Source organism: Chlamydotis macqueenii, chromosome 1 (genome assembly GCF_036417535.1).
Source record: "Chlamydotis macqueenii isolate bChlMac1 chromosome 1, bChlMac1.mat, whole genome shotgun sequence".
Taxonomy (NCBI): Eukaryota; Metazoa; Chordata; class Aves; order Otidiformes; family Otididae; genus Chlamydotis; species Chlamydotis macqueenii.
Window position 1 is genome coordinate 197,172,101 of NC_141556.1, and position 25,343 is coordinate 197,197,443.

At 39.0% G+C, this 25,343-nt stretch overlaps 2 protein-coding genes across 8 annotated transcripts in view; one reads left to right on the forward strand and one right to left on the reverse strand.

Moving 5' to 3' along the window:
- Window positions 1–65: 65 nt before the first annotated feature.
- On the forward strand, window positions 66–14,520 carry CPAP (centrosome assembly and centriole elongation protein). Its single transcript, XM_086742395.1, has 16 exons — window positions 66–491; window positions 752–875; window positions 1,691–1,966; window positions 3,111–3,255; window positions 4,623–4,728; window positions 5,017–6,640; window positions 8,133–8,265; window positions 9,059–9,224; window positions 10,137–10,376; window positions 10,998–11,097; window positions 12,057–12,145; window positions 12,856–12,957; window positions 13,046–13,186; window positions 13,298–13,382; window positions 13,482–13,602; window positions 14,199–14,520. Exons 1-16 carry the CDS (start codon window positions 66–68, stop codon window positions 14,389–14,391), a joined length of 4,071 nt encoding a protein of 1,356 aa, XP_086598521.1. The 3' UTR covers window positions 14,392–14,520.
- Window positions 14,521–15,588: 1,068 nt separating this feature from the next.
- The window catches only part of RNF17 (ring finger protein 17), a 52,645-nt gene continuing 42,890 nt past the window's right edge, over window positions 15,589–25,343 (reverse strand). For 6 of the 7 annotated variants that reach the window (XM_086739544.1, XM_086739543.1, XM_086739545.1 and 3 more), the window contains 6 exons: window positions 24,330–24,440; window positions 21,261–21,417; window positions 19,833–19,968; window positions 16,941–17,130; window positions 16,468–16,569; window positions 15,589–16,112 (listed from right to left, as the gene is read on the reverse strand). In XM_086739544.1, the coding sequence (XP_086595670.1) occupies window positions 16,471–16,569; window positions 16,941–17,130; window positions 19,833–19,968; window positions 21,261–21,417; window positions 24,330–24,440 (693 nt within the window). In that variant the 3' untranslated portion in view covers window positions 15,589–16,112; window positions 16,468–16,470. Of the gene's footprint in view, window positions 16,113–16,467; window positions 16,570–16,940; window positions 17,131–19,832; window positions 19,969–21,260; window positions 21,418–24,329; window positions 24,441–25,343 lie in introns of those variants that run through there. The other variant, XR_015257495.1, reaches the window with a different exon arrangement.

Below are 25,343 nucleotides of genomic sequence, written 5' to 3' on the forward strand. Positions count from 1 at the left end.
TCCATACCGAATATCTGGAACTTTGGAAGTTTTACTCTCCTAATGCTACATAACATCATATTGTTATGTTAATGCTACATCAGCAAATAAATTGGAATACAATTTACACGATGCCAACTGTTGAAGATCCCAGTAGTGAACAAAACTTCATTGCACATTGGATGTCCAATAGTTTCCGTGCTGGAGTCTTATTAGACCCTAGTTTTACCAGTTTGAAAATCAACAAAGAAAATTTGTTACCTGGACCTGAAAATACCACACCTTTCCCTGCTGAAGTATTGCATCTTTCAGACAGCTGTTCTGTAAGCGATGACTCCTTGTGTGAAGAAGAGTCCGGCAGCTCTTGTAGACTTCAGCAATATACCACTGAAACGTCTTTCCCAGCAGCAGCATATAACGTAGAGGCCTCTAAAACAGACTTTGTCCATAGTGAAGTGGATGGTCAGAATAAATCCGCTCACAGCGATCCACTCTTACAAAAACTTGAACAGGTAAAAGTTCTAGAATTCCTTAACATACGCCATCTAAGATTTATTTTGTTTCTGCATATGACTGGTCATACCTGGAGGCAAGCAAACTCTTTGCAATGTATAGAACATGGTAAGCTCAAAGAGCAAGTCCTAAGTCAGTTATACTTGCCTAATGGAACATCTTTAAAACAAGAAATACCTATTGTCTTGATGACATTAATCCTGTGATACGTTCTAAGTAAACCTAGCCTCTAACACAGCTATTTTTTTTGTTTGAAAAGCTGAAGGAATTGCAACAACAGAAACAGGAACAGCTAAAGAAACAACAGATGGAGCAACTTCAAAGGCTAATGGAAGAGCAGCAGAAGCTACTTAACATGGTATCTGGCCAGACAGCAGTTCTTGGTAAGTTGAAAAAAAGTATATGACATACTTTGGGTAAACTGAGGAATTTAATCTCATTTTCCAGTTAAAATCTGAAAGTGCAGTCAGTGTTCTTAATCTTAAGACTATTTAATTAGTCAAAAATAAATGCTGCAATGCTTCAGTGACTGAAAATTGAGTGCTACTGTAGAAAGAATACTGTCCTCTTTAGATAAAATGCCAACTATAACCTGATCAATGTGTGCTATGATGGGACCTCTTGTTTTGAAGAATGTATTTTAAATATAAAAAACAGAACAGAAAACAAACAGTTGCTTTCCTTTCTGATTAGCTGTTTCTCACAATACTTCTGATTGCTTTAAGCTGTCACAGTATCCAAATGAAGTGGTCCCTCTTTGTTTGTGCTCATGCAGCACAAATTTATTCAGGTGACAAACTGAACTAGACTGGGGAGCTGATCTGAACTGAAAAACAAACACCTGTAACCTGTATCGGTTTTCCAGTTTCGTTTGCTGTGTGCAAAGGGAGGGGACAGCGCTGGGCTGGAAAAACCTTTTAGAGTTGACCAGGGGTACTTTCTTTTATTGGCAGTATCAGTCCAACCTGACTTAAGTGAATATCCTTCTTTCACTCTGACTACCTGAGAAAATGAATTTAGGACTTACCATTAGGAGAACAAATTCCAGATTGCCTAATCCCCTGTTCTTGATCAGTAACATAAGGATGGAGGCTGGGTGATCAATCTTGCCCTTCAGCGCCATTTCTTTTCTCCTGTGGAATAGCGGTGTTGTAATACAAATACAATGACACACCCATTTTTTACTTTTGATTTCAAGGCTATACTCTAACAGCTGGGAGTCAAAAGCTAAGACCTGAGCATTCAGCAGGCTTAACAACTCTGCACCAGTTGCCCTCATCTGAGCGTCAGAATCACTTTGAAGACGGAGCTTGTGCTTCTTCACATACACAAGATGGTGATTTTCTACAAAAGTTAAACAACAATGAATACACATCATCGTTGAAGAACAATCTTTTAGGAGTGTCTGCCTGTGAGAAACAAGGTCTGGGTGCGCCGAATTGTTTGAAAAATGAGGAAGACAAATTTATTACTGGTTAGTCATTTAGAGAAAAAAAATTTGGTGTGTGGAGGTGGTTTTTTGTTTGTTTGTTTTTTTCCCCTTTGTAGTTATTGAGTATAATTTTCCACTACTTATTGGGAAGATTTTATACAAATGTTGGTTTAGTGACAGCTTACAGACCTCAGTGTTCCTGTTGATGCCCATGGGAGTTTTGTTAAAAGCAGCATGAGGAAAGAATCAAGTTCTTCTGTCTGTATGAAATGCTTGTCTGTTTTAGGGAACAAAAAGATAATCTTTACTGCTAAAGTATATATATGATAAAGACTAGGAAAATAGCAAATAATGACAGACATTGGATAGCTGAATTGTTTGCGCTGAACTGTACCAATATTTTCACATGGCAAATGGAAAATAAGTCTATCCAGGAATACAGAATGTCTTCAGACCAGCTCTGTTGTGAGGATTAGGAACTGAACTGGAATTAGAAGTCAAGATATGTTGACAAAAAGTTCCTGTCATATTATAAAAGATTATTTGTACATCAGAAGTAATGCACTGGGGTTCTTTATCTTTCCTCCTCAGTTTTACCATTGACACCAGCATGACTACTATGCTGCTATGACTGGAATAGTGGTTTTGGTTTTAATCTAGCAATTTTAATAAGGTTGCTGAAAACATCTAGAGTTTTTCAGGAAAAGGTATGAGATTGCATTTCATCATACTTCATACCAGCTTTAAAGCTTTTAATCAGAGGGCTTGGTCTAAAAGGATGTGAAAAGATAAATTGATCTTAATTTATACAGGTATACATGGGAAACAGAAGCTTGATAAGAGCTCTTCAGTACAGTAGACACCCAAATTTGTTCAGTTATTTTCTTTTTAAGCCATAAATTAACAATAGAAAAGAACAACTATCAGAACGAGTTATTTAAGGTCTGTGGAAAAATTTTAATACATAATTGGATGTTCCTTTAAAAAGAAAGCTCAAATTCAAATAAGAATTAATTTGGGGAAATCTTAGCACTATTTTGTCTAGGAATTCAGACTACATTACCATGAAGCTCCCTTCTGGTTATAATCTGACCTGAATGCTGCTTAAAGTATGAGCTGAAAATGGAGTTGTTGGGGAGGAAAAAAAATTCTTTTTTTTTTTTTTTTTTTTTTTTTTTTTTTTTAGGAAAAAATATATGGCGTCCAGAACAAAAGATGGAAATAGTAATGGAGAGTGAAGATGATCACATTGATCCTTTATGTGTGGAAAGTGCAGATCTCTCTGAAAATTCCAGTGGAGGAAAACATTTGTGGACTAATACAGAGGAAAGGTAATTCAGGCTACTATTATGCAGTTTATATCAAATATATAATAGAAGTTTGGTCAAATTCTAAGTCCTTATTGAAAGAGTCTGATATTCTCAATTTGTGTAGCTTTCTCAACCAAAGATTCTATTTTGCTAGGTACTGTGGAGACCTGTAGTAAGAGAGACTCTGGCTTGAAATTGCTTTGCTGTGAAAGATGTGATGTTGTGTATTGGCTGAGGAGGTGCGTGCAACCTTGGGTAATGACAGTTTAGAAGCACATTTTGGTATAGGCTTAGTATGTAAGCGGTTATCATTACTGTTCCCAGCTTGATTTATTACAATCTCCTATCCACTGTTATGTGGCGAAAGTAGTAACATGAGGGAGTGTGAGGCTGTGACTTCCTAATTTATTACCAGGAATTATGTTTGTTTAAACATCTGTAGATGGATAAGAAGTAATAATAGTGCTTGTGGAAGAAGCCTTCTCATGTATGGTAAAGCTTTGTTTATGGAGTTGGTAGAACAAAAGTAGTGGTTGGCATTGTTTTAAAGCTCTGTCTTGTCTGCTGGGTCATCACGAAAGCAAGAAACAATTGTTCCAGGCTGTGGTGGGTTGAGCCCCGCCAGCAACTGAGAACCCACCCAGTTGCTTGCTCACTCTGTCCTCCAGAGCAGAGTGGGAGAGAGTATCAGAGGAGCAAACTCAAGAAGACTTGTGGATTGAGATAAGAACAGTTTACAATTTGTGTCAGCTATTCTGCCTGCATCCCCTCTCAGCTTCTTGCCCACCCCAGCCTACTTGCTGAGGGTGAGGGAGGAGCATGAAAAGCCAAAGAAAGATTTGATGCTGTGCAGGCAGTACTCAGTAACAGCTAAAACATTGGTGTGTCGTCACAAATCCAAAACACAGCACTACGTGGGCTCACTCCATCCCAGCCAGACCTGGTACAAGGCTGTGAAGGAGGAGTATCAAAGGGAGAGATACGGAACACGATCTCAGCAGCGTTGCTGAGTGGGAAGGTAATACTGTAAAAATTGGCGATATAACTAAAATACCAGTGAAAGTTTGGTAGTCTGGGCTGAAGAAAGGATCATTGAGAAAAGCAGTGAAAGAAGAAATAACAAAACCTGCATACAGTATCTTTAAATATGTATATTAACTGTAGCAGGGATTTGATAAACCATTTCTCAAAAGATAAACAGCTAGTGCTATAATGCATTTCTAAGATTTAAGCTTGACCCTTAATGACCAAAGTACCTCATAATTTGTCATCTTTTACATAATTGAATCTTAGGTCTTTGAATAGCAGTGACATTAAACACAGTTATTTTACATAGAAATGTAAGACTTTTATTATTATTATTATTATTTTTTTTTAAATTACACTAGACCTATTAAAGCTGCGATTCATGAGAAGAAACAGACATTTGAAGAATTCCTGGAAGAACAGATACAACTAGAAGAGCAGCGTCTCAAGCAAAAACAGAAGTTACAGGTTATTTATTTATTTATTTTTTTAACTGTGCCAAGATACTATAGGTGCTGTAAAAATGTACAAGGAAGATTCTAGCATCAAAAACTTAATACTGAAGGCAATATTCACATTATTAAAAATAAAACAATAAGCCTCAAGTATTTAGCTTGTTTAAGATGTACATTTCTACTGGATTGCTAAAGACTATATAAATTCCTACTTCTATATGTGTTTTATTTGAAGAAATCTTCAAACTGTGTAAGGAGCTCTTTAATGTTTTGTGTTTTACTTTTCCTTATGCCTTTTCAGCAGACAAATGGATCAGCCATTCAAAAACCCGTGATCAAACGACCCTTCCTGAAAAGAGGAGAAGGCTTAACAAGATTTGCTAATGCCAAATCTAAAACTACAAAACTTGGAGAAAATGCCCCTAAACTTCAACAAAGGGCTTCAGATGACAGAAATGTTATCAAAGTGGACAGATCACAAATACAGAAGAAAACTATGCCTCCTGGCAAAGAACTGGTTTCTGAGAACCCTTTTGCACCATGTAAAAAATATAGCCACCCTGATAAAGCAAAATATTGTTCTATTCAGAAGACCCTAGTACTCAGAAATCACAATGGAAAAAATACCTCGCCATTAGAAACAAGAATGCAACCTGGAAAAAATAATAATGGACAGATGAGAGATTCTTTTCCATTAGAAATTAACAACAAAATAGAAAATAAAGAGAACATAGTAGAATTTGCTAAGTTGAACACTGGGAAAATGGGAAACAAATTACCTGGCACAGAAAAGCCTCAGTTGTCTCCTGAGCTAGCCAGTGCCTTTTCTAATTCTAGATGTCCTTTAGATCACCCCGTAAAAGATCCAGAACTGTCTTTTGAAGTTTCATTTCAAAATAAGCTGGAAAACTGGGAAAAAGAAAAAGAAAAAGAGAATCTTGAATTAGATGAATTTTTGTTTCTAGAACAAGCTGCAGATGAAATATCATTCTCAAGTAATTCCTCATTTGTGCAAAGGATCTTGGATCAAGATCAGCAAACTTTAAAAGGCCGTAGAATGTCTTCTACTCCTATCAAGGCCAAACAGCAGCAAGTAAAGGAGCTGGCTGTTGAACTTATAAATAAGAGAAATAAAAAGGCAGACTGTATGACACAGGGAAATAGAAATGATAGAGCAGTTACGCATACAGTCTCAAATTCAGGAACAGCTTTTAGAATGAAGGATCCATTGAATAAAATGGACAGTGCAGTATTTTCAGCTTCTTCCATGACAGCAGCTCCTGCTTTAAAAAGTAATCAGTGGATTGTAAATGAGGATAAGGGTGAGGACAATAGTGATACTACTACAGATTCTGAGAATGAATCTGAGGCCACGTTAAAGCATGAAGATGGAGATGCTAAGACATCCTTTGTGAGCCATAGAGAAAGTGATCCAGAATTTTTTGATCATGAAGGTTCTGTTACAGATGTCAGCAAAGAAAGCAAAAATGGAGATGCTGACCTTGGCTTGTCAGACAAAGACTGCAGTGCACTGTCAAAGCAAAAGATTATAAAAGCTTCAGGCCGTCAGAGAAGCATGTCTTGTATAAGTAGGAGTAAGTTTGAGTTTGATGATGAAAGAACATGGAGTGATCTTGATGAAAATTACGTTAACAGTGATTTACCTGAAAAATATACTAAAATACCTTTACAGACGGACTTTTCCAGTAAGAATGATACAACTGTCCCAGATAAAGCAATAAAAAGAAAAGTTGCCTCCAAGAGAGGAGATGAAATGTCCAAAGAGTCTGCAGTGGACAGTGATTCAAATAGACCTCCTGTCTCAAACCTGATGATGAAGCTGTTTCCTTCACTGAAACCAAAACAGAAGGCAGGCTGTCATTCAGGGTGTGAAAACAAATCAAATGTGGAACAGGAGCCAGGAGGTGAGAGAACAGCAACTGGTAGGAAACACTGAAGAAGACATAAATTACAAGTCTTTCATTTTAACGCTTAAGCTGCATGTTGACATTACACCAAAGGGTGTAAGTACAGACTTCTGCTGCAGGGAATGGCCGTGTTCTCACCTTTTATCTCCTCTCCTGGTTGTGTGTCTGATGTCAGATCTAACAGTTATGCAGCTTGCAGAATGAGTGCGATGAGTGACAACTTTTTATTCCTTCCCCCTGCCCTGGAGGCTAGTTTTCTGTCAGACCAGCTTATTGAACTAACTTGATTTGGAGCTGTTCCATCACTGTTTCCAAGTCAAGGAAAGTGTCAAAAGCATGCTGAAATGTCCCTTGCCAGTGACAGAGTGCATTTACACCACAGTAGGGTAATGCTATTCACTGTTAGATTAGCTTAGTCCCCTTATAAGTAGGTGGCAGCCCTGTCCATATTTTCCGACACTAGTATAGTACCTAGAGAACTCACATGGAATATGGGAAACACTGATTCATTTTTCCGTTTTTCATTTTTTTGGGCTTTGCCTAAGTTGGTTGCAACCATATGGTTCTAGTCTGGGGAAGGACTGCCTCTAAAAGCTTCTAAAAGTTTCTGCTCTAAAAGGACTGCCTCTAAAAGCTTCTGCTCTAAAAGTTGAAGCTTTTGCATTTATGTGAGCTCATTAGAAATGCAGTTTTTCAGTGAAAGCATGATGGCATAGTCTAGCATTTATATGTCTTCTCTGAAAGGTGGTGAGATCTTGATTTCAAACTCTGTTCCAGTGAGCATTTAGGATTTTGTTTAGGTTTTTATGAGAAGTTTATATGAAAGCTGCTACTTCTGCTTACTGTTTTGTGGTGAATTGATTTTGTAGAGTTGTCTAAAGATGCCTGCTAGATCTCGTTTGCAGGAAGGTGTAGGGTTTTTACTGAATCTCAGAGCATTTAGGGGTGAATGACACAACTACCTGCACTGCATCCTCAGTATTTAGGCTCTTCTCTTGCATACTCAAAGCAGACTGTTATAACCCTGTGAACGTTAAGTAGTGACTGAACAGGAAACTGGGATGGCAAAAAAACCCCAGAAATCCTATTATTGGCCTCTGCAATGGATTTCATATTGGTGATGGGTGTGAGCAGACTTTGTTGTGAACTCACAACCGTAAACTTTCCTGTTTGATGCTTGGCCCTTATACCTTCATGTAATTTCTCTAGCTTGGTGTGAAACCCTTCACATTCCAATTCCTAATATATGCTTAGTTCTACAAAGATGATAGATATACTCAATATTCGAGGTACTTGACTAAATAGCACAGAGTGGTTTAAAATGTCACTTCTGTATTATTTGAATAGTAGGAACTTTTTGCAATACTACTACTACTATCTAAAATGATGTAACTTGATTTTTTTTTTTTTTAAACTGGTGTGTAATAATTGTTTACTTCAGTCTTATGCATGCTGCTTAGATAACGTGCATCTGGCTGTTCTTTGACAGGAAACACTGTTCCATCCCAGGTGCTGAGAGAGAAACTCACTGACTTGGAAACTGAAATAGAGAGATTTAGAGCTGAAAACACAACTCTAACTAAACTCCGTGAAGAAAGAGAGAATGCCTTGGCAAATATCAGGTAATTTTTAACTGAAACATTTTGGTGCTTTCACTTACGCAGGATGTTCCAATCATAATGATCAGTTACTAACAGCACAGGTAAACAAATTGCTGTGTTTCAGTTACAGTGGAGACATATGTCAAGAAGTTAGTTGTTGCTCTTTGTAATTATTAATGAAACTGTAATTATTACTCGCACACATTATAATATTAAGAACTCCTGCTAGTTTAATATGCTATCCTTAAAGGCTATACGTGGGAGAACTGGTATACTTTTTTTGTATACAGTCCTAAATTGGTCTTGCAAAACTGATCTTCATGCTAACATGATTGATGCTCTTCCTTTGTATTGGAGAATGTTTTCACTTGAACTGGGGGACTTATAAGCAGCATAGAGAGGAGGGTAATTATCTCTGGCAACTTAAACGTGGCATATCTATTCCTACCAAAGTCTCTTTTGTTTTGTTTGGAAACAGCATCGTGTTTTGGCTAATGTTTGCTTTGTGACCTCCTGCAGTTAGCAGATTCTTTTCCCTGGGGAATTCTTCTGGGGATTAGTATTCTACTGCTTTGAAGAACATTGGAAGACTTTAGCAAAGCTGTGTTAAATTTGGGATAACTTTTGTGACTAGAATATATAAATATAGAAATTCTTAGACTTCAAATACTAGCTGTGCAACAATTCTTACTCCTTAAATAAGTAATACCATTTATAGGTAAGTCTTCCTGGGGGTAACAGATGCTAGATGGGAATCAATGACCACAAAACTCAGAGTCTTCTCTAAACCAACAACTTTGTTTCATAATTATAGGAAAGAAATTGCAGACTTTCAACAACAGAAAGCCCAAGAACTGGCTGAAATAGAAGAATATAAAAAAAAGGAAATGAAAAAACTACAAAAGGAGCGTAAAGTTTTTGAAAAATATACCACAGAAGCTAGAGCAATTCCAGATAAAAAAGAACGTGATGAAATTCAGGTATAAAAATGTTATTCTTCTAGTCCACCCAGGAACACTTAAATTCATTTAAAGGTAGTTGAGAGCTAAATTCCAACTTAATTGAAAGGTTGCAAGTGATTTCAAGATGAAAACTGTTAGTAGAGATGGCCTAATTGAGGAAGGAACTACAGTCTTCACAATGTCGTTTGATGGTTTTAAGGCAAAAACATGTGATGAGCAAAACTTTTTGTCACATTTCCGTACTAAAAACTGCTTGTGACTATGGTAGAATGATCTTCGTCTTCGAAACAAAATTAGTGTAGTTAATATTAAGTTGTAAGTTTTTAATCATGGTAGTGGATCAAAGTGCAAACTAGAACTGTAGTTGAGTTTTATTCTGTCTATAACTGTTGTACAGTAAATGTCATAATCTACAATTTTCAGTTACATTTTTTTATTACTTGCAGGTCTTTAAGTATCAGAGATGTAAAAAACGAGATGTTTGTTCCTTCATTGTCTGTACACCTCATGTACCATACATCCTGACAAGTTGTATTAAACTTCATGCATGGATTTCCTTCCTCCTTCCCTACAAATTTTCCTCACATAACTGCAACAGATTGAAGTTACATTTGCTAGGCAGATTCACATGTGTTTATGCGATTGTCCTCTGTATTTTCCTGTGCCAAAATTTTTGAAGGGCCCTCTCAAAGGTAGCCTTAAAGATTTCATTCCTCTGTCTCAAGTGTATTTGTACTGGCCAATCTATAAAGTGTAAAGGATACCAAGAGGGCGATAAAGACACTTCCTGTAACTGAAGCTGAGCTCATCTTTTTTTTTGCCACTCTTGTGCTTTTTTTTTTGGTGCTTTTATTTCTATTAGAACATTAAAATCTTTTAACATAATAAAAAATGAAAGTTCTTTAATTTATAAACATGCATTTTTCTAAGGCTTTAAAACAGCAGATTGCAGAGTTACAGGAAGATTTAAAACGAAAAGAGGTAAAATGGTCAACCACCCATCGACGCCTGAAAGATCAAATAGAAGCTTTAGTGAATGAGAATATGGAGCTAAAAGAGGAAGTCAAAATTATGGAGAGGTTTCGTCTAGAAGCTTGGAAGAAAGTAGAAGCTGCTGGAAGCAAGAGAAAAATGGAAAATTCTGGGACAACTCTAAAAAGAGCAGAATCTGTAAGTTATTAATCTTAGTGTTTTAAATTTATCAGTGTGAACGCTCTGACTTTTGGATCATAAACTGGGAATCCAATAGCTACAGCCTAAGTATCTACTTTTTATTTACTGATCTTGGGACTGCAGAAGTGGTGACACAGAGTTTTGTTAATGTCACATTCTCTCCCAAATGTGAATGTTCACAGTGTACACCATCCATTCTGTTGAGGAACCCATCTTAGAAATTCAAGATGAAGCAACTATGAGAGAACAATAATAGATTGGATCTTACCTGTGAACTGCTGCACCTTAAGGATCAGCCAGGCAAACCAGGCAGTTCACCATTGCCTAAAGCAGCTATATTTAGTTTTGAAATTATAACTATTATTCTGGATTGCTTGCACCAAGTTAACATTCCGCAGTTGTTGGTAGCGAGGCAGCAGATAGATGAAAAGTTCCAAGGTATAACTTGAGCTCCATCAATCACATAAGCCCTTCTGCTGACTAAATCTCAAAAATGTATAGCTTGTGAAGAAAGCTTCCAGTAAATTTCATGTGACGTGGTGTTTAAATTTTGTTGCCGCTGTATGAACAGTTATGAATAAATGTCACATAAATTATAATTAACTTCCTTTCTTTTAGTATCTACCAAATAGAGGCCCAAAAAGTCAAACTGCATCTCTGCTTCTTCCAGTACAGAAGTGCAGCAAGATAAATGGCAAGAATTATTCACAGGCAAAAGGTATGAATGTTTGTCTAATCAGAGCATTCTGTTAACTCCTTAAAAGAAAATTAATGTAGATTTTTTTCTTTTATTAAAAAGAGTGCATCACCACCTCAAAAGTAGATAAGAGAATGGTTGTAACGGACTTGTGTGTGGATAATACCTCTCAGGGTAAGATTCCAGAGAAAGCTGTGATAAGCTGAGACCATTCTGTTCTTCTGGTTGCGTTTCGTGCTCTGGAGCATACCAGCAGCTGCATTCTGTAATCCAAAATGGCATTCAGCATTGATGTTCTCCAAGCTGCGGATGTTGATTAGATAACTATGCTGATAGAATTGGAATAGCTGTTTATTCAAAATCTTCTGTTATCAGAATCTGTAATCTTGTGGGCAACACTGTCGTGGATGTTCCTTGTTCACAGGAGCAAATGCTGTTGGTAGCTGTACCCCTTCCTAATGAATAATCTACTTATGGAAAGTAACTGGAGGGTACTCTTTTTGACACCTGACAGCTCAGACAACCATTATGTTACCTGTTAGAGGAGTATGTTCCAGAACTGAAGCCCTTGCTGGTTTTATTTTGGTAATCTTTCTGGTGTGCTGGATGAGACATGAGAAAAGTCTGCCAGTCAGTTCCTGTTTGTCTGTCTTTATACATTATAAGGCATAACTAATAATGTTGTCTAGATCTCTAAGGGGGTGGAAAAGAAAATTCCTTTGCAAATCTACAGAAATGAAATAGGAAAGGGCAAGTATTATGCCTGTTGCAATGATTCTTCAGTTGTAGCTTCTTGCTGACACATGAAGCAATGACATACCTGAGGGAGCTGTCTTGTAATTTCTTTTCATAAATATACTGCTTTCAGTTTCTACTGCACTTAAGTGTAGGTGTCTTGTACAGCTTGATCTCCTATATAACACTTAAACTATACTTGAAGTTAATTTGGACAGTAAAATTAATTACATGTATCTGATTAGGAAAATTTTCTGGAACACCTGCACCTGCTAGTGACAGAAGCAACGCTGAGACAATGACAGCACTAGAAGATTCTTCTAGGACTTCTATGGTAGTAAGTCCTGTATCTTGATTTCATTTTTAAGGGAAGAGGGAAACCCAAAATAGAACAAAAATTACTTGTACTTAAAAGAGTACCTGGAGGGTGACTGGTGCGGCTGTTGACTCAAATGCTGTGCTTTTCAACTGCAATTTTATTATCACACCAGAAAATGTCTATGTAGTAGTTAATGCAGAGTGTTTTACGTGCGTCTAGTAGTTGCAACATTCTTTGGCTGAGGAATATAAAATAAAATAATAATCTCCTGCTCCCTTGAATTTTGTAAAATGTTTTACCTTTTGAGGGAGGGGAATAAGATGGATGTTTATATGCTCCATGAGGGAAACCATGCAAGAATCTTGTAAATAGTTGAATTCTTACATTAATTGCTGCAAGTAAAAGTTTTATGAAACTTCATCAATTGTTTCCTACCTTGATATGGATGACTTAAGGCAGTTGAGCACCATGCTACAACAAAACACTGAATTCCACTTTAGTCCAGACTACAGCTGACCAAAGGCAAATAATTATTAGTGAGTCTCAGTCTATCTTGAATTATATTAGGAGGTGCATAAAACCCAGATTGTATTTATACCTTCCTATACATGTCTTCCTCCTCTGATGCTCCTGGTTTTCCAAAATACCTGTCAGCCTAGGAAAAAACCACGTACGGAGACAAAGCTTGATTTGAGTTTATGCTTAGATTATTGTTGTAATTTCAGGACACCTCTCCTCCTATTGAAGCTCATGTGTCACTACCATCTGGACCTGCATATACAGACAGTGAAGAGATACAGAGAGAAACTGCTTATCCCGATGGAAAGGTAAAATGAGAGCTCAGCACTCTGCAATTCTGCAAGACAGCTGTTGTGTGGTGGCTCAGTACTGACCTCTCTGTAATGTATTCATTAGGTTGAAAAGGTTTTGAAAAATGGCTGTCACCTCATATTTTTCCCCAATGGGACATGGAAAAAAGTGGCTTCTGATGGGAAGACTGTAACTATAACCTTCTTCAATGGGGATGTGAAGCAGGTTATGCCTGATCAAACAGTGGTATGTATCCTACACCTTCTGTGCTTCTCTATAAATATTATTTATGTGCACGTGTACATGCACATGTAAAATTTCTCACTAGCTATGTTAAATCTGAACTGTTTTCTTCAGATTTATTATTATGCTGATGCTAAGACTACACATACTACATATGCCGATGGCTTAGAGGTCTTGCAGTTTTCAAATGGACAAATAGGTAAATAAATTATCCACCCCAACCAACCCTCAAAACTGCTGCCCATATATATAGATCTGTATTTATGTAATAAGCATGTTGTCTTGAAATACATTTCAGAGAAGCATTATCCTGATGGCAAGAAAGAAATTACTTTTCCAGATCAAACTATTAAAAACTTATTTACCGATGGGCAAGAAGAAAGTATCTTTCCAGATGGTACCATAGTTCGTATTCAGCGGTAAGCATTACCTTTTCAGGTATCCTCGCCTGATGATGGTAAGGGAGCAGTTAGGGCTCACTGGCAGAGGCAGTCTATGGTGGCAGATCTGTTCCCAGAAGAATATGCTGTATGGTGAATGCTGTTTGAAACTTCGATTCTTTCTGTATCTTGGAGGAGACACAAACACTGAATGCTTGTGTGTATTTTCTCATACCCTAACCTCAGAGATTTTTGTGATTTGTGCATAATTCTAGAGGACATGTGACAACCTAGCTGGCAAGCTGCTCTGACATAAACTGATAGTGCTCAAAACATTAGGTTTTAAACTTCTCTTGGACTGTTTCAGCAATAGATTTAGTGCAGATAAAGTGTGGTAGAGGCTCTCAAGTATAAAGAAGTTATGTCAAAAGGTTTTTGAGAACCAACTAGCTGGGATGATATTTAACAAAACAGTCTTTTCACAAATACTAAGTTCTCCTTTCATCTAGGCTTGCATACTTATGTTTGTTCTGAGGTTAAGCTTAAGCCTATGTATAGTCCTTGCAATGTTGTGGGTTTTGTTGGTTTGTTTTTTTTTTTAGTTTTAAATACTTACTTATATTTATTTAATGCAGAGATGGAAGCAAAACTATAGAGTTCAATAATGGCCAGAGAGAACTACACACATCACAGTTCAAGAGACGGGAGTATCCAGATGGTACTGTCAAGACTGTGTATGTGAATGGACAGCAGGAAACAAAGTATGTCTCTGGGAGAGTAAGAATAAAGGACAAGGATGGTAATATTATCATGGACACTAAGTTGTAGGTCATGTCAAAACTGTTGGAAGTGTTAGCACATCAGCAAAAATAATGTACATTCCTGTAAACAAGAAAAGAAAACTTTTTAAGATTGTTCTGTATATATTGTTTATAGTTTTCTTGAAATAAATTTGTTTTTCAGTGGGTGTTACTACATGAAAGCTTTTTGTAATTTTTTTTTCCCCATTTCCACTTTTAAGAAGCAGTTTATTGATTCAGTATTGTTATGAGTGGTTTAAAGGTGGTTGGTTTGTTTGGGTTTGGTTTTTTTTTTTTCAATCAGGTGTCAGTGAAAATTCATCAAACAGCTGTAGGTTACCTTAATTTAGGCATCTAAGAGAAGATTCCTTAATCCAAGATAAAAAGCTGTGCTGTTGGAACCCCTGCTGTGGTGAAATACAGCAGGCGGCCAGATTTAAAAGTCTGGGTATCGGTTTACTTTACTTACCGCTTGACTTAAGTGTAAACAAATGGCAGTATTCCTTTTCAGTTAGCCTTACGCTATTCTTCCCTCAATGTTATTTTTAATCCATCTCACAGTTAGGAGGCAACAGCATTAGCAGACACCTAAGTCTGTTCTGTTAACTACTCCTCTATATTAATAAAGCTAGGACAGGTGAAACTGGGGGATGAGTTAATTCTCCAAGCTACTTAGAAAGGTGGGAGGAAACACCAGAAATCAAAAAAGGTTCTCTCATTTGATTTTTAAGCTGACTTGCCTTTTAAAATTCTGCAGTTACCACAAGGTAACTTGCAGGGGGTTGGACTAGACAGCCTTTAAAGGTCCCTTCCAACCCTAACCATTCTATGAAACATGGGCACGCAGTGGCCACAGGAGGTTCCCTCTGAACATCAAGAAACACTTTTTTTACTGTTACAGAGTCTTCATTGTGCATGTTTTTTCTTTGATAATCCAGACAAAATTATGGGGCGACTGAAAGGGAATGAGCTTTAAATGTAAAGGATATACTACACTAGTACAATAGAGACATCCAAAGAAACCTTACATACTGCAGTAGAAAAGGAAAACAAGCTTTCAGATATATGCTGAGCAAGTGCTCCTTTTTATTCCAACACTTTCAAATGAACACTGCATCTGCAGAAGTAGGAAGGAGGTGCAAGGACACCCAAAACACATCCATCTCATAACTGAAAACAGAAAACACAGCAGCAATGCAAACAAGTTCCAGAACAAAGACAAACTGTTCACTCTCGATTCCAGACTCTGGTACTGGAGAAGTCTGTCACCAAATATGCCTGAAACATGAACAGGAGTTACATCACAGTAATAACCAAACTAGCATCTTCCCCCCAAGTCTTCTAACAAGACAGTAAAACAAGTGTGACCAGCATCAGTTTTTTTTTATCTATTTCTTTACTACTGTATGTTCATTCTATCTACTCTTATGAAAAGGATATCACAGAACAGTACTTAAGGTTCTAAGATCAAGAGATTGAGATGTGAGTATCTAGTTTCACTATTTCAAGATTCAGAAGTGTTGGGAACATTATTTAAACATCGATTAGAAGAATGCTTATAAAATGGGAGGGAAAATGGCTACTTAATGTAGAGTTTGCCAAGAAATCTGAAAATCCAAGTCTCCAGTTTTCTCTGTAGACAACACAAACTGTACAGCTTTTCATTTAAATTATTTGGCTAGATGTATGGACCATATGTTCTCAGACAGATCCAAGATAACAACTGGCACAAGTCATTGAGACTACACGCTGAAAATGAAGAAAAACAATTAATTTTGATTGTTGGGCAGAGTACACTGCCACACATCAAGTTACCTTCTTCAGTTACCAGCAGCAAAAGCTCTATGTTATGTTGCCTTAGGGCTCTGTTTCAGTACCTGTTCATAAAGCTATACTGTGGGCTTCAGTAATGTGTACGTAAATAAATTCATTTTTTTTTAACAGCATTTTATTTTATCAAAAGAGTGGAAGCGTGGACAAAAAGCATTTTTTTTTTTAATAAATTCTAGTTGTTAACATACTGACAATTTAGACTTTGCTTAACACTTCTGCAATCATACCTTTGGAATGGTATGAATTTGTAGTTCATATTCACTGTACTTACATGTCACTCATCCAAATCTGCGAGTCCCATTTCTATCAGTTTCATATGCACTAGATTTTTGTCATCTTCATACAAAGAAATGGTGACCTCTGGTGAAAGAGCCTGAAAACCAGATGTTGACAGTTTTGACACTAACAGATTTAAATCTCAAGCTAACCAATAGTAAAAGTTATTTCACTGACTATACTCACTGCCTACGTAGATCTGTGAATATACAAAGAGCATTTCTGTTTTTAAGAAAAGGAAAGAAAGGTTTTAAAGTAACAGGAATGCTCAGAAACTTTTTCCTTGCCGGATTAAGAAGAACGCCACATGATTTTGTCTCTTCATCAGCATTCTTTCATGGTAAATGGTTCACAATTTGAAATTATGACAGTTCACAGTGAAACAAATACTGAGGAATTCTACTAAGAGCACTAATAAGAATTTTTAGCTGAGCAAGAACCAGGAGAATGAAAGAAAATATTTCTCACAAGCATGGAAGCAGAGAGCTGTTTTCCTTCAACGCATGCCATCATAGCCCACAACGCTTCCTCACTCCATTCTGGGGAATAAGGAATTCTTTTCAGGTTTTTGTCATGTAAAGCAGGTTTAAATCCAGCCAACAGAGCTCGTACTGCCTGAACAGGATACTTCAGCAGACGATAAGGTATGTGACGCAATCTAAAACAAAAATGAAAAATGGTTGCCTGCAACAATCCATCTATCAAGCCAAACTCTCTGTATGGACGTAAGAATAGCTTAACAGTTCATGCAGATAATTTACAGTGGGATCAGAGTCCTTGCTTTACAAGAACATGCCAGTGTCAGACCAAACAATTCATCAGGTAGGGCTAGGCTGTCTGAAGGACTTCAGCACAGTAACTATCAAGAAGCAGGCCACTATCACACAGACCCCTCAGCCGTCAGGCACTCTGATTCCCCATTACAATGTCTGGGGAGGAGACTCAAGTGCCCCATACAGACTTGAGGAACGCAAGTGCAAGTCACCACAATGCAGGCTCCAAAACTGGTACGTCTGGAAAATGACATACTTTTGTGGTCCACAGTGCTTTCGCACCTGGATGTGCTCTTGACACCCTACTGGAAAAAGGTACCTTGGTTTTATATTAGCATCTCCCCATTCTTCTGTCTTTCTATCCTAGATTCAAGGGAACGGGGAACCAGAGCAGGAAGTGCAACCCTGAAATAGAACACACACTCTCTCCCCATGATCCTACAGTCTGTGAGGCAGGAAAACTGTTCAAATCCCCATCTTGCCTCATCTTCAGCAAGGACGTGTAGATTCCCCAATGATCTCAAAAACAAGTGAATGTCATTTAGCAATACATACATACAAAGTGAAAGTGCTTCAAGAGAAAAATTCAGATGAGCTTAGGGGACCCTAAAAGCCCGGGGTGTTTGACACACTGAACTGATATCTGTGTGTCAGCACAGGAGCAGTTCCTAGAGTGGCTCAGCACCAGGCAGAACAGGGATTTGAACGTCCATTTTCCACACAAGCAGAGCAGAGCGTGTCCTACTCAGATACTCCCTTATCTTATTCCGCAGCTGCCTTCTGTGCAGATTGCAGCTGCATAGGATCAGAGGATTTGTTTGTACACCTGGAGGGCTCAGTCCCTATTTTGTGTAAACTTCTTGGATGCAAAAGCAGATAAGTCTGAGCCTACTTCACAGGTTAAGTAACCTGAAGATGATGGAGAAATCTGATATAATAATAATAGGCTTCTCAGAACAACTTCAGCAAGAGCAAGAGACCCAGGTAACTACAGGCTGGTCAGCCTCACCTCTGTGCCTGGCAAGGTCATGGAGCAGATTCTCCTGGAACCATGCTAAGGCACATGGAGAGCAAGGAGGTGGTTGGTGACAGCCAACATGGCTTCACCAAGGGCAGATCGTGCCTGACCAATTTGGTGGCCTTCTATGACGGGGTGACGGCATCGGTGGACAAGGGACGAGCAACTGACATCATCTACCTGGACTTGTGCAAAGCTTTTGACACTGTCCCGCATGACATCCTTCTCTCTAAACTAGAGAGACATGGGTTTGATGGACGGACCACTCGGTGGATAAGGAGTTGGCTGGATGGCCGCACTCAGAGAGCGGTGGTCAACGGCTCAATGTCCAGGTGGAGACCGGTCACGAGTGGCGTCCCTCAGGGGTCTGTGCTGGGCCCGGCCCTGTTCAACATCTTTGTCGGTGATATGGACAGTGGGATAGAGTGCACCCTCAGCAAGTTCGCTGACGACACTAAGTTGTGTGGTGCCGTCGACATGCTGGAAGGGAGGGATGCCATCCAGAGGGACCTTGACAGGCTGGAGAGGTGGGCCTGTGCCAACCTCATGAAGTTCAACCAGGCCAAGTGCAAGGTCCTGCACCTGGGTCGTGGCAATCCCAGGAACAAATACAGGCTGGGCGGGGAATGGATTGAGAGCAGCCCTGAGGAGAAGGACTTGGGAGTGCTGGTGGATGAGAAGCTTAACATGAGCAGGCAATGCGCCCTTGCGGCCCAGAAGGCCAACCGCATCCTGGGCTGCATCAAGAGAAGCGTGGCCAGCAGGTCGAGGGAGGTGATTCTGCCCCTCTACTCTGCCCTGGTGAGACCCCACCTGGAGTACTGTGTCCAGTTCTGGAGCCCCCAGCACAAGGACGTGGACCAGTTGGAGAAGGTCCAGAGGAGGGCCACAAAGATGATAAAAGGGCTGGAGCACCTCTCTTATGAGGACAGGCTGAGAGAGTTGGGGCTGTTCAGCCTGGAGAAGAGGAGGCTCCGGGGAGACCTGATAGCAGTCTTCCAGTACCTCAAGGGGGCCTACAGGAAAGATGGGGAGAGGCTGTTTAGTAGGGCCTGTTGCGATAGGACGAGAGGTAATGGTTTTAAAATAGAGAGGGGTAGATTTAGATTAGAAATTAGGAAAAAAATTTTTACGATGCGAGTTATAGAACACTGGAACAGGTTGCCCAGAAAGGTGGTGGAGGCCCCATCTCTAGAAGTGTTCAAGGCCAGGCTGGATGAGGCTCTGAGCAACCTGACCTAGTCAGGGATGTCCCTGCTCCTTGCAGGGGGGTTGGACTAGATGACCTTTGAAGGTCCCTTCCAACCCTAACCATTCTATGATTCTATGATTCTAAGAGAAGGAGGTGCATAACCCACATACTCTGCAGACAAGGATTATTTAACCAACCAACCAACTTTCTCTCCAACTGAAATCTAATGCAAGATTATTATATATAGTTCTATAAAAATAAATAATAATAAATGTAAAAATACATACACTTATTTATGAGTACATATTTTATAATATAAGTGTTTACAAACATACAGACACAGACATTTTGCATCCATTTTTTTCTTATATATTTACCTGCTTGTTGGGACAACTGAAAAATTACCATAGTCAACAAACTGAACCAGGACCTTAACAGGGTCATATTCTTCAATGGAGAGGAGCTTTGCTCTATACCATAAGCCATCCTGGTATTCCACAAGGCAAGGCATTTCTGTAAAAAGAAAAAAAAATGAACTACAGAACACCCCAAAATATACTTACAGGGCAGTACAAACTAACTGAACTTGAAAATCCATTTGACTTTGTGACCAAGTTTTTTCTCCCTTCTCTAATTCATGCTATTTTGTTTTATGCATCCTCCAATTCCGTCTGAACTCAAATTCACAATCATTAGTATGCAATTTAAGTTAAGTTTCTCTACCTCATATGGCAATGATAAGAATTAACAGAAAATTGCTTGGTAAAGATTGTGATCCAAAGTGTTTAACGTTTAAGCTTTTCAACTTTGACTCATTTGCACATTTCGGTTAGCGAACAGATCAATTGTAAGAGAACAGACAATAGTTGGAGGACACAAGGCAGATGCCACTTAGGCACTTTAGAATCTCAACTAGAATTTTACTAGTTGGTAGAACCAAGTACTAACAATAACTGGTTTCTTTACAAAGTTCTAGACCCACATACTTTATGTTATTTTAGGCTCAACAGCTGTGGACAAGAGAATTATAGCCCATCTTTTGCCTGAATGGAGAAACTGAGAACTAAAGTGAAGTGATGCTATTTAGGGTTCACAGAATTTCTAACTCTTGGTAACATGATTTTCTGTACATAACCTGTGCCATTTGAAAATTTAATAGCAAGATTTTCACAGTCACAGCTTCAGAGAACAGTTTTATTTTTGCCATATGCCAATATGCAAACTCAGTTCATCAACTTTAACAGGCATTTGAAGTCAGAGTTCTTTCCATCATTTTCCAGCAGAGCAGAATGACACAGAAGTCTTAATTTCATGAAAAGTAAAACCACATGATTATAGAAGCCAAGTCCACCACTAAACCATGTCCCTAAGTGCAACATCTACACATCTTTTAAATAGCTCCAGGGATGGTGACTCAACCGTTTCCCTGGGCAGTCTGTTCCAGTGCTTGACAACCCTTCCAGTGAAGAAATTTTTCCTAATATCCACTCCAAACCTCCCTGGCACAACTTCAGGCTATTTCCTCTCATCCAATCACTTCTTACTGGGGAGAAGTAACCCAACACCCAGCTCACTACAACCTCCTTTCAGGTGGTTGTAGAGGGCGATAAGGTCTCCCCTCAGCCTCCTTTTATTACACTCCTGATTATAGCGTACCATATGATTATAGTGTAGTGTTACTCCTTATATTCAGAAGTTTTATTTAAAGATGCACAGAAATATAATTATTCCTGTTCTTCAGAAATAATTTCAGGCTTTTTGTACATTCACATGAAACAACAGGGAAAATAAACACACTAATATACCTGTTTGGAAGTGTGTTAGAAGAGGAAAAGACTCCACACTTGTATTGCACCATTTCAAGGCTTCATCAAGGCTCTCCAACTCTGAGTCACAGCTGGCATCACCCTCTGCAGTAGACGGCTTCGTAAGGTTCTTAGAAGGATCAAGGCAAATATATACCTACCCAACAAAAATGCTCTTGTATTACAATTTTTGCAGATGACTTAGAACCTTCAAATTCCATCAGGATCAAGGATTACTAGATTACTTGTTCCCATCTTTGAAAGGTTCAGCACATCCTTGCTCCTCAATTTATGAATGATTTCATATTTACAGATTTTTTTTTTTCCAAAAGCAGAAGAGAGTAATGATTTATTAACACTTCAATGTTGAAAAGAAAGAATGAAAGGAACACACATACTAGAGAATATACTCATACAAGATTTCACAGCTGTGTCTTACTAGGATTTCTCCTTCCTGCTACTTCGTAAATAATCTCATTTTGTAATATCTAACCAAAGAATAATTTTGAAGTTAATGAAAGAAGAACTTTTGAAATGGTGTTTTGTTTGCTATGCAAAGACATTCCATTCGCCTAATTTATAACTAGATCATCAGTATAATGCTGAAGGCCAAGGAAATGAAAGTTTAAGCACCACGCAGAGGCAAATTAAAATCTATGTAACAGCTTGTAATTGCGATGCCCTTTTAAAAAAAACAAACAAAACAAAACAAACCAGAACCATTTCAGAACATTACGGTATTTTACTGAAAGTCCAAACAAATTAATGTTTTTTTTTTCTTTTCTACACTCAGCATTGTAATTCACTAGCCAGGAAAAAAATTAATTTTAATTTTCTAATTTGTACGCAATATAATCAAGGCACAACTCCATCATGCAACTGCTACTTAAACATACAGGAGTCCACAGCAGGATCTAGTCTTTACAATTATACACCGTGTTCAAAAGCAAGAGTTCAAATCATTTGCATGAACTGAACAAAAAAATATTGATTACATTTCTCCTGTAAGAGAGGAAGCAGAATACACAATTTACGAAAAGCTCTTTTTCTGAGATAGCCAAACAATTCCATCTTATATTTAGGCAAAACAGTGGTATATGTACATTATACATTTTTAAAATTTTTTTTTATTTTATTTTTTTTTTTAAAAGATGTGTATACTCAAGTGAATCAGTGGGGTGAATTTACATTAGAACATGATGCTGAATTTAAAGCAACCGCTTCAGTACTATTGTCGTGGTTTTGTTAGTGAGGGGGGGCCTAAGGTGGTAGCTTCTGTAGGAAACTGCTAGAAGTCGCTCCCCTTTGTTCAGTGGACTCGGCCGGGCCTAGGGCGGACCCGCTGCTGGCCAAGGCTGAGCCAATTGGTAGCAGAATGTCCCGTGATAACGCCTCTGCAATAACGTATTTAAGAAGGGGAAAACAGAAAAAAAAAAGACAGAAGAGAAGATGTGAAGAAGCTGAGCGGGGGCAGAGGCGCAGAGGGGGAGGCGCAGGCCTCATGGGCCTTGCAGGCCTCACCCTCTGGCCTCTCGCCAGGCAGCCAACCGGGCCTGACTCAGTCCAGCCCGGCTGTAAGAAGTGGAGAGGAGATGAGAAGTGAATAAGATGTAAAAGAGATCCTGAGAGACATCTACCAGCCTGTTGTGAGGAACGGCTGCAGACGCCAAGGTCAGTTCAGAAGGAGGGGGAGGAGTAATGTGACTCCTGGCCAAGGTTCCCCTGCAGCCTGTGGTGACGACCATGGTGGAGCAGGTTGTCCCCCTGCAGCCCATGGAGGTCCACGGAGGAGCAGAGATCCACTTGGAGCCCATGAAGGACCCCACACCGGGGGAGGTGGATGCCTGAAGGCAGCTGTGGCCCATGGAGGGCCCGCTGGGACAGCTGTTCTAGAGGGACTGCACCCCGTGGAAGAGATGACCCATGCCGGAGCAATTCCACGAAGGACTGTGGCCCGTGGGAGGGACCCCACGATGGAGCAGGGGAGGAATGTGAGGAGTTCTTCCCCCGACCATGAAGCAGCGGCGTGAAACAACGTATGATGAACTGACCACAACCCCCATTCCCTCTTCCCCCCCCGTGCCACTCGGGAGGGGAAGTTGGTAGAGATAATGTTAAGCTCGGGAAGAGGGAGGGGTGGGGGGAGGTTATCTTGTTCTCTGTCTCATTATCCTGCTATTTGTAGTAATAAATGAATAGTTTTCCCCAAGTCGAGTCTGTTTTGCCTGTGACGGTAACTTTAAGGATTTCTCCCTGTCCTTATCCCAAACCTTGAGCCGTTTTTCCTTATATTTTCTCTCCCTCTTCTCTCGGAAGGTGGGGGGAGTGAGAGAGAGACTGCGTAGTCTCATCCTGATCAGGGCTGAACTACGACAACTATGAAACCTGTTATTTGGTTTAAAGATTTACCAAAAAAACCAAATACAAGCACTTCAGTATAAACCAATCCACTTAGTAGATGTTAGGTTTTGTAACTTCTCACTGCTTCCTGTTTCCTATTTCATCACTCAACATTCAAAGCCCACAGAGGAATCTTTTATTTGACCAATGAACACTGCATCCACCCTTCCACCTGGCAGACACACAGAGGGAAGCTGTGTGGGTTTACACAAAAATCAGTGATCAATCATTGACCAAAGGCAATAAAATATAACTGTAACAGCCAGAAAATATTCACATTACTGTACAATGTTCCACTAATTTAATTTTTAGAAAATACAGAAGAGAGAAATCATTATTGTTCTGTCAAATTAAAGTCCAAAGACCTATTTTCTTATTATACAAGGTGAGTAAGCACCAGACCCCAGTACTGTAATTCTTAAAAGTAGTTTTTTTAGGGAAATGGTAGGTATTTGTCTCCCCCACCCAAGAGGCTATTTAAACTAAGAGTTTTTTCTGATAGTTGCACTGCACAACCATCTATATCAATAACACAATAGCATTTTGCGACCTTACTAATACTTTTTTTTCTATTATCTAAAATTGTTATCCATTATTTCCTTTTCACCAGCACAACGGGACTGCAACATTTCCTGTCTGCAACACATATGAGATGTTTACAAAACGTACCTCGTTAGGTGACACCAAATGGGTAACTCTGACAGGAAAGGTATCTCCTGGAACAGGCAGTGGTGGCAATGTGTATGAAGGCAAAACAGGAATGCCTCCCTCAAGCAGGTCCTAGACCAAGAGAGACTTTAGTCAAGCATTATATTTAGTAACAAAATGCAAACTAGCTTTTGTATCATTTCTGGTTCAAAGGAGTTACCTAATAATGTCAACAGTGTGTTTGTCATGAAAAGAAGTATTAATCAGTACTTCATTTAAATACTTATTAGGCTTTAAAAAAAGCTTTAGCTAAAAGATATGGAACTAGTTAATTAACACTTAAAAAAATATATATCTTTGAAATGCTCCTAACATACTGACTTGCTAACTTGATTGCCATAAATTAAAAAAGTCATTAACTAAGGAATTCTCCTTAGAAACAGAAAATATGTAGAAACAAATGCTAAAACAATAGCAATTAATTAGCACAGACTGTCCTGAATACCATGCTCAATGTCACTGCCGTTTGCCAGAGCAAGATATCCCTTAAGGGAAAGGCAAAAACTCCTCAAGTCACCAGAATTATCACAGATTTTGCAAAGTACAGATCCCTATTGTCTCACTAGCATACCATGCTCCAATGTAGAATCAAAGAATCATAGAATGGTTAGAGTTGGAAGGGACCTTCAAAGGTCATCTAATCCAACCCCCATGCAAGGACCAGGGACATCTCCGACTGGATCAGGTTGCTCAGAGCCCCGTCCAACCTGGCCTTGAATGTTTCCAGGGATGGGGCATCCACCACTTCTCTGGGCAACCTGTGCCAGTGTTCTACCACCCTCAGCGAAAAAAATTTCTTTCTTATGTCCAGTTTGAATCTGCCTCCCTCTATTTTAAAACCATTACCCCTTGTCCCATCACAAGAGGCCCTGCTAAAAACTTTCTCCCCATCTTTCTTATAAGCTCCCTTTATGTACTGGAAGACCACTATAACATCTCCTTGGAGCCTTCCCCTCTCCAGGCTGAACAGCCCCA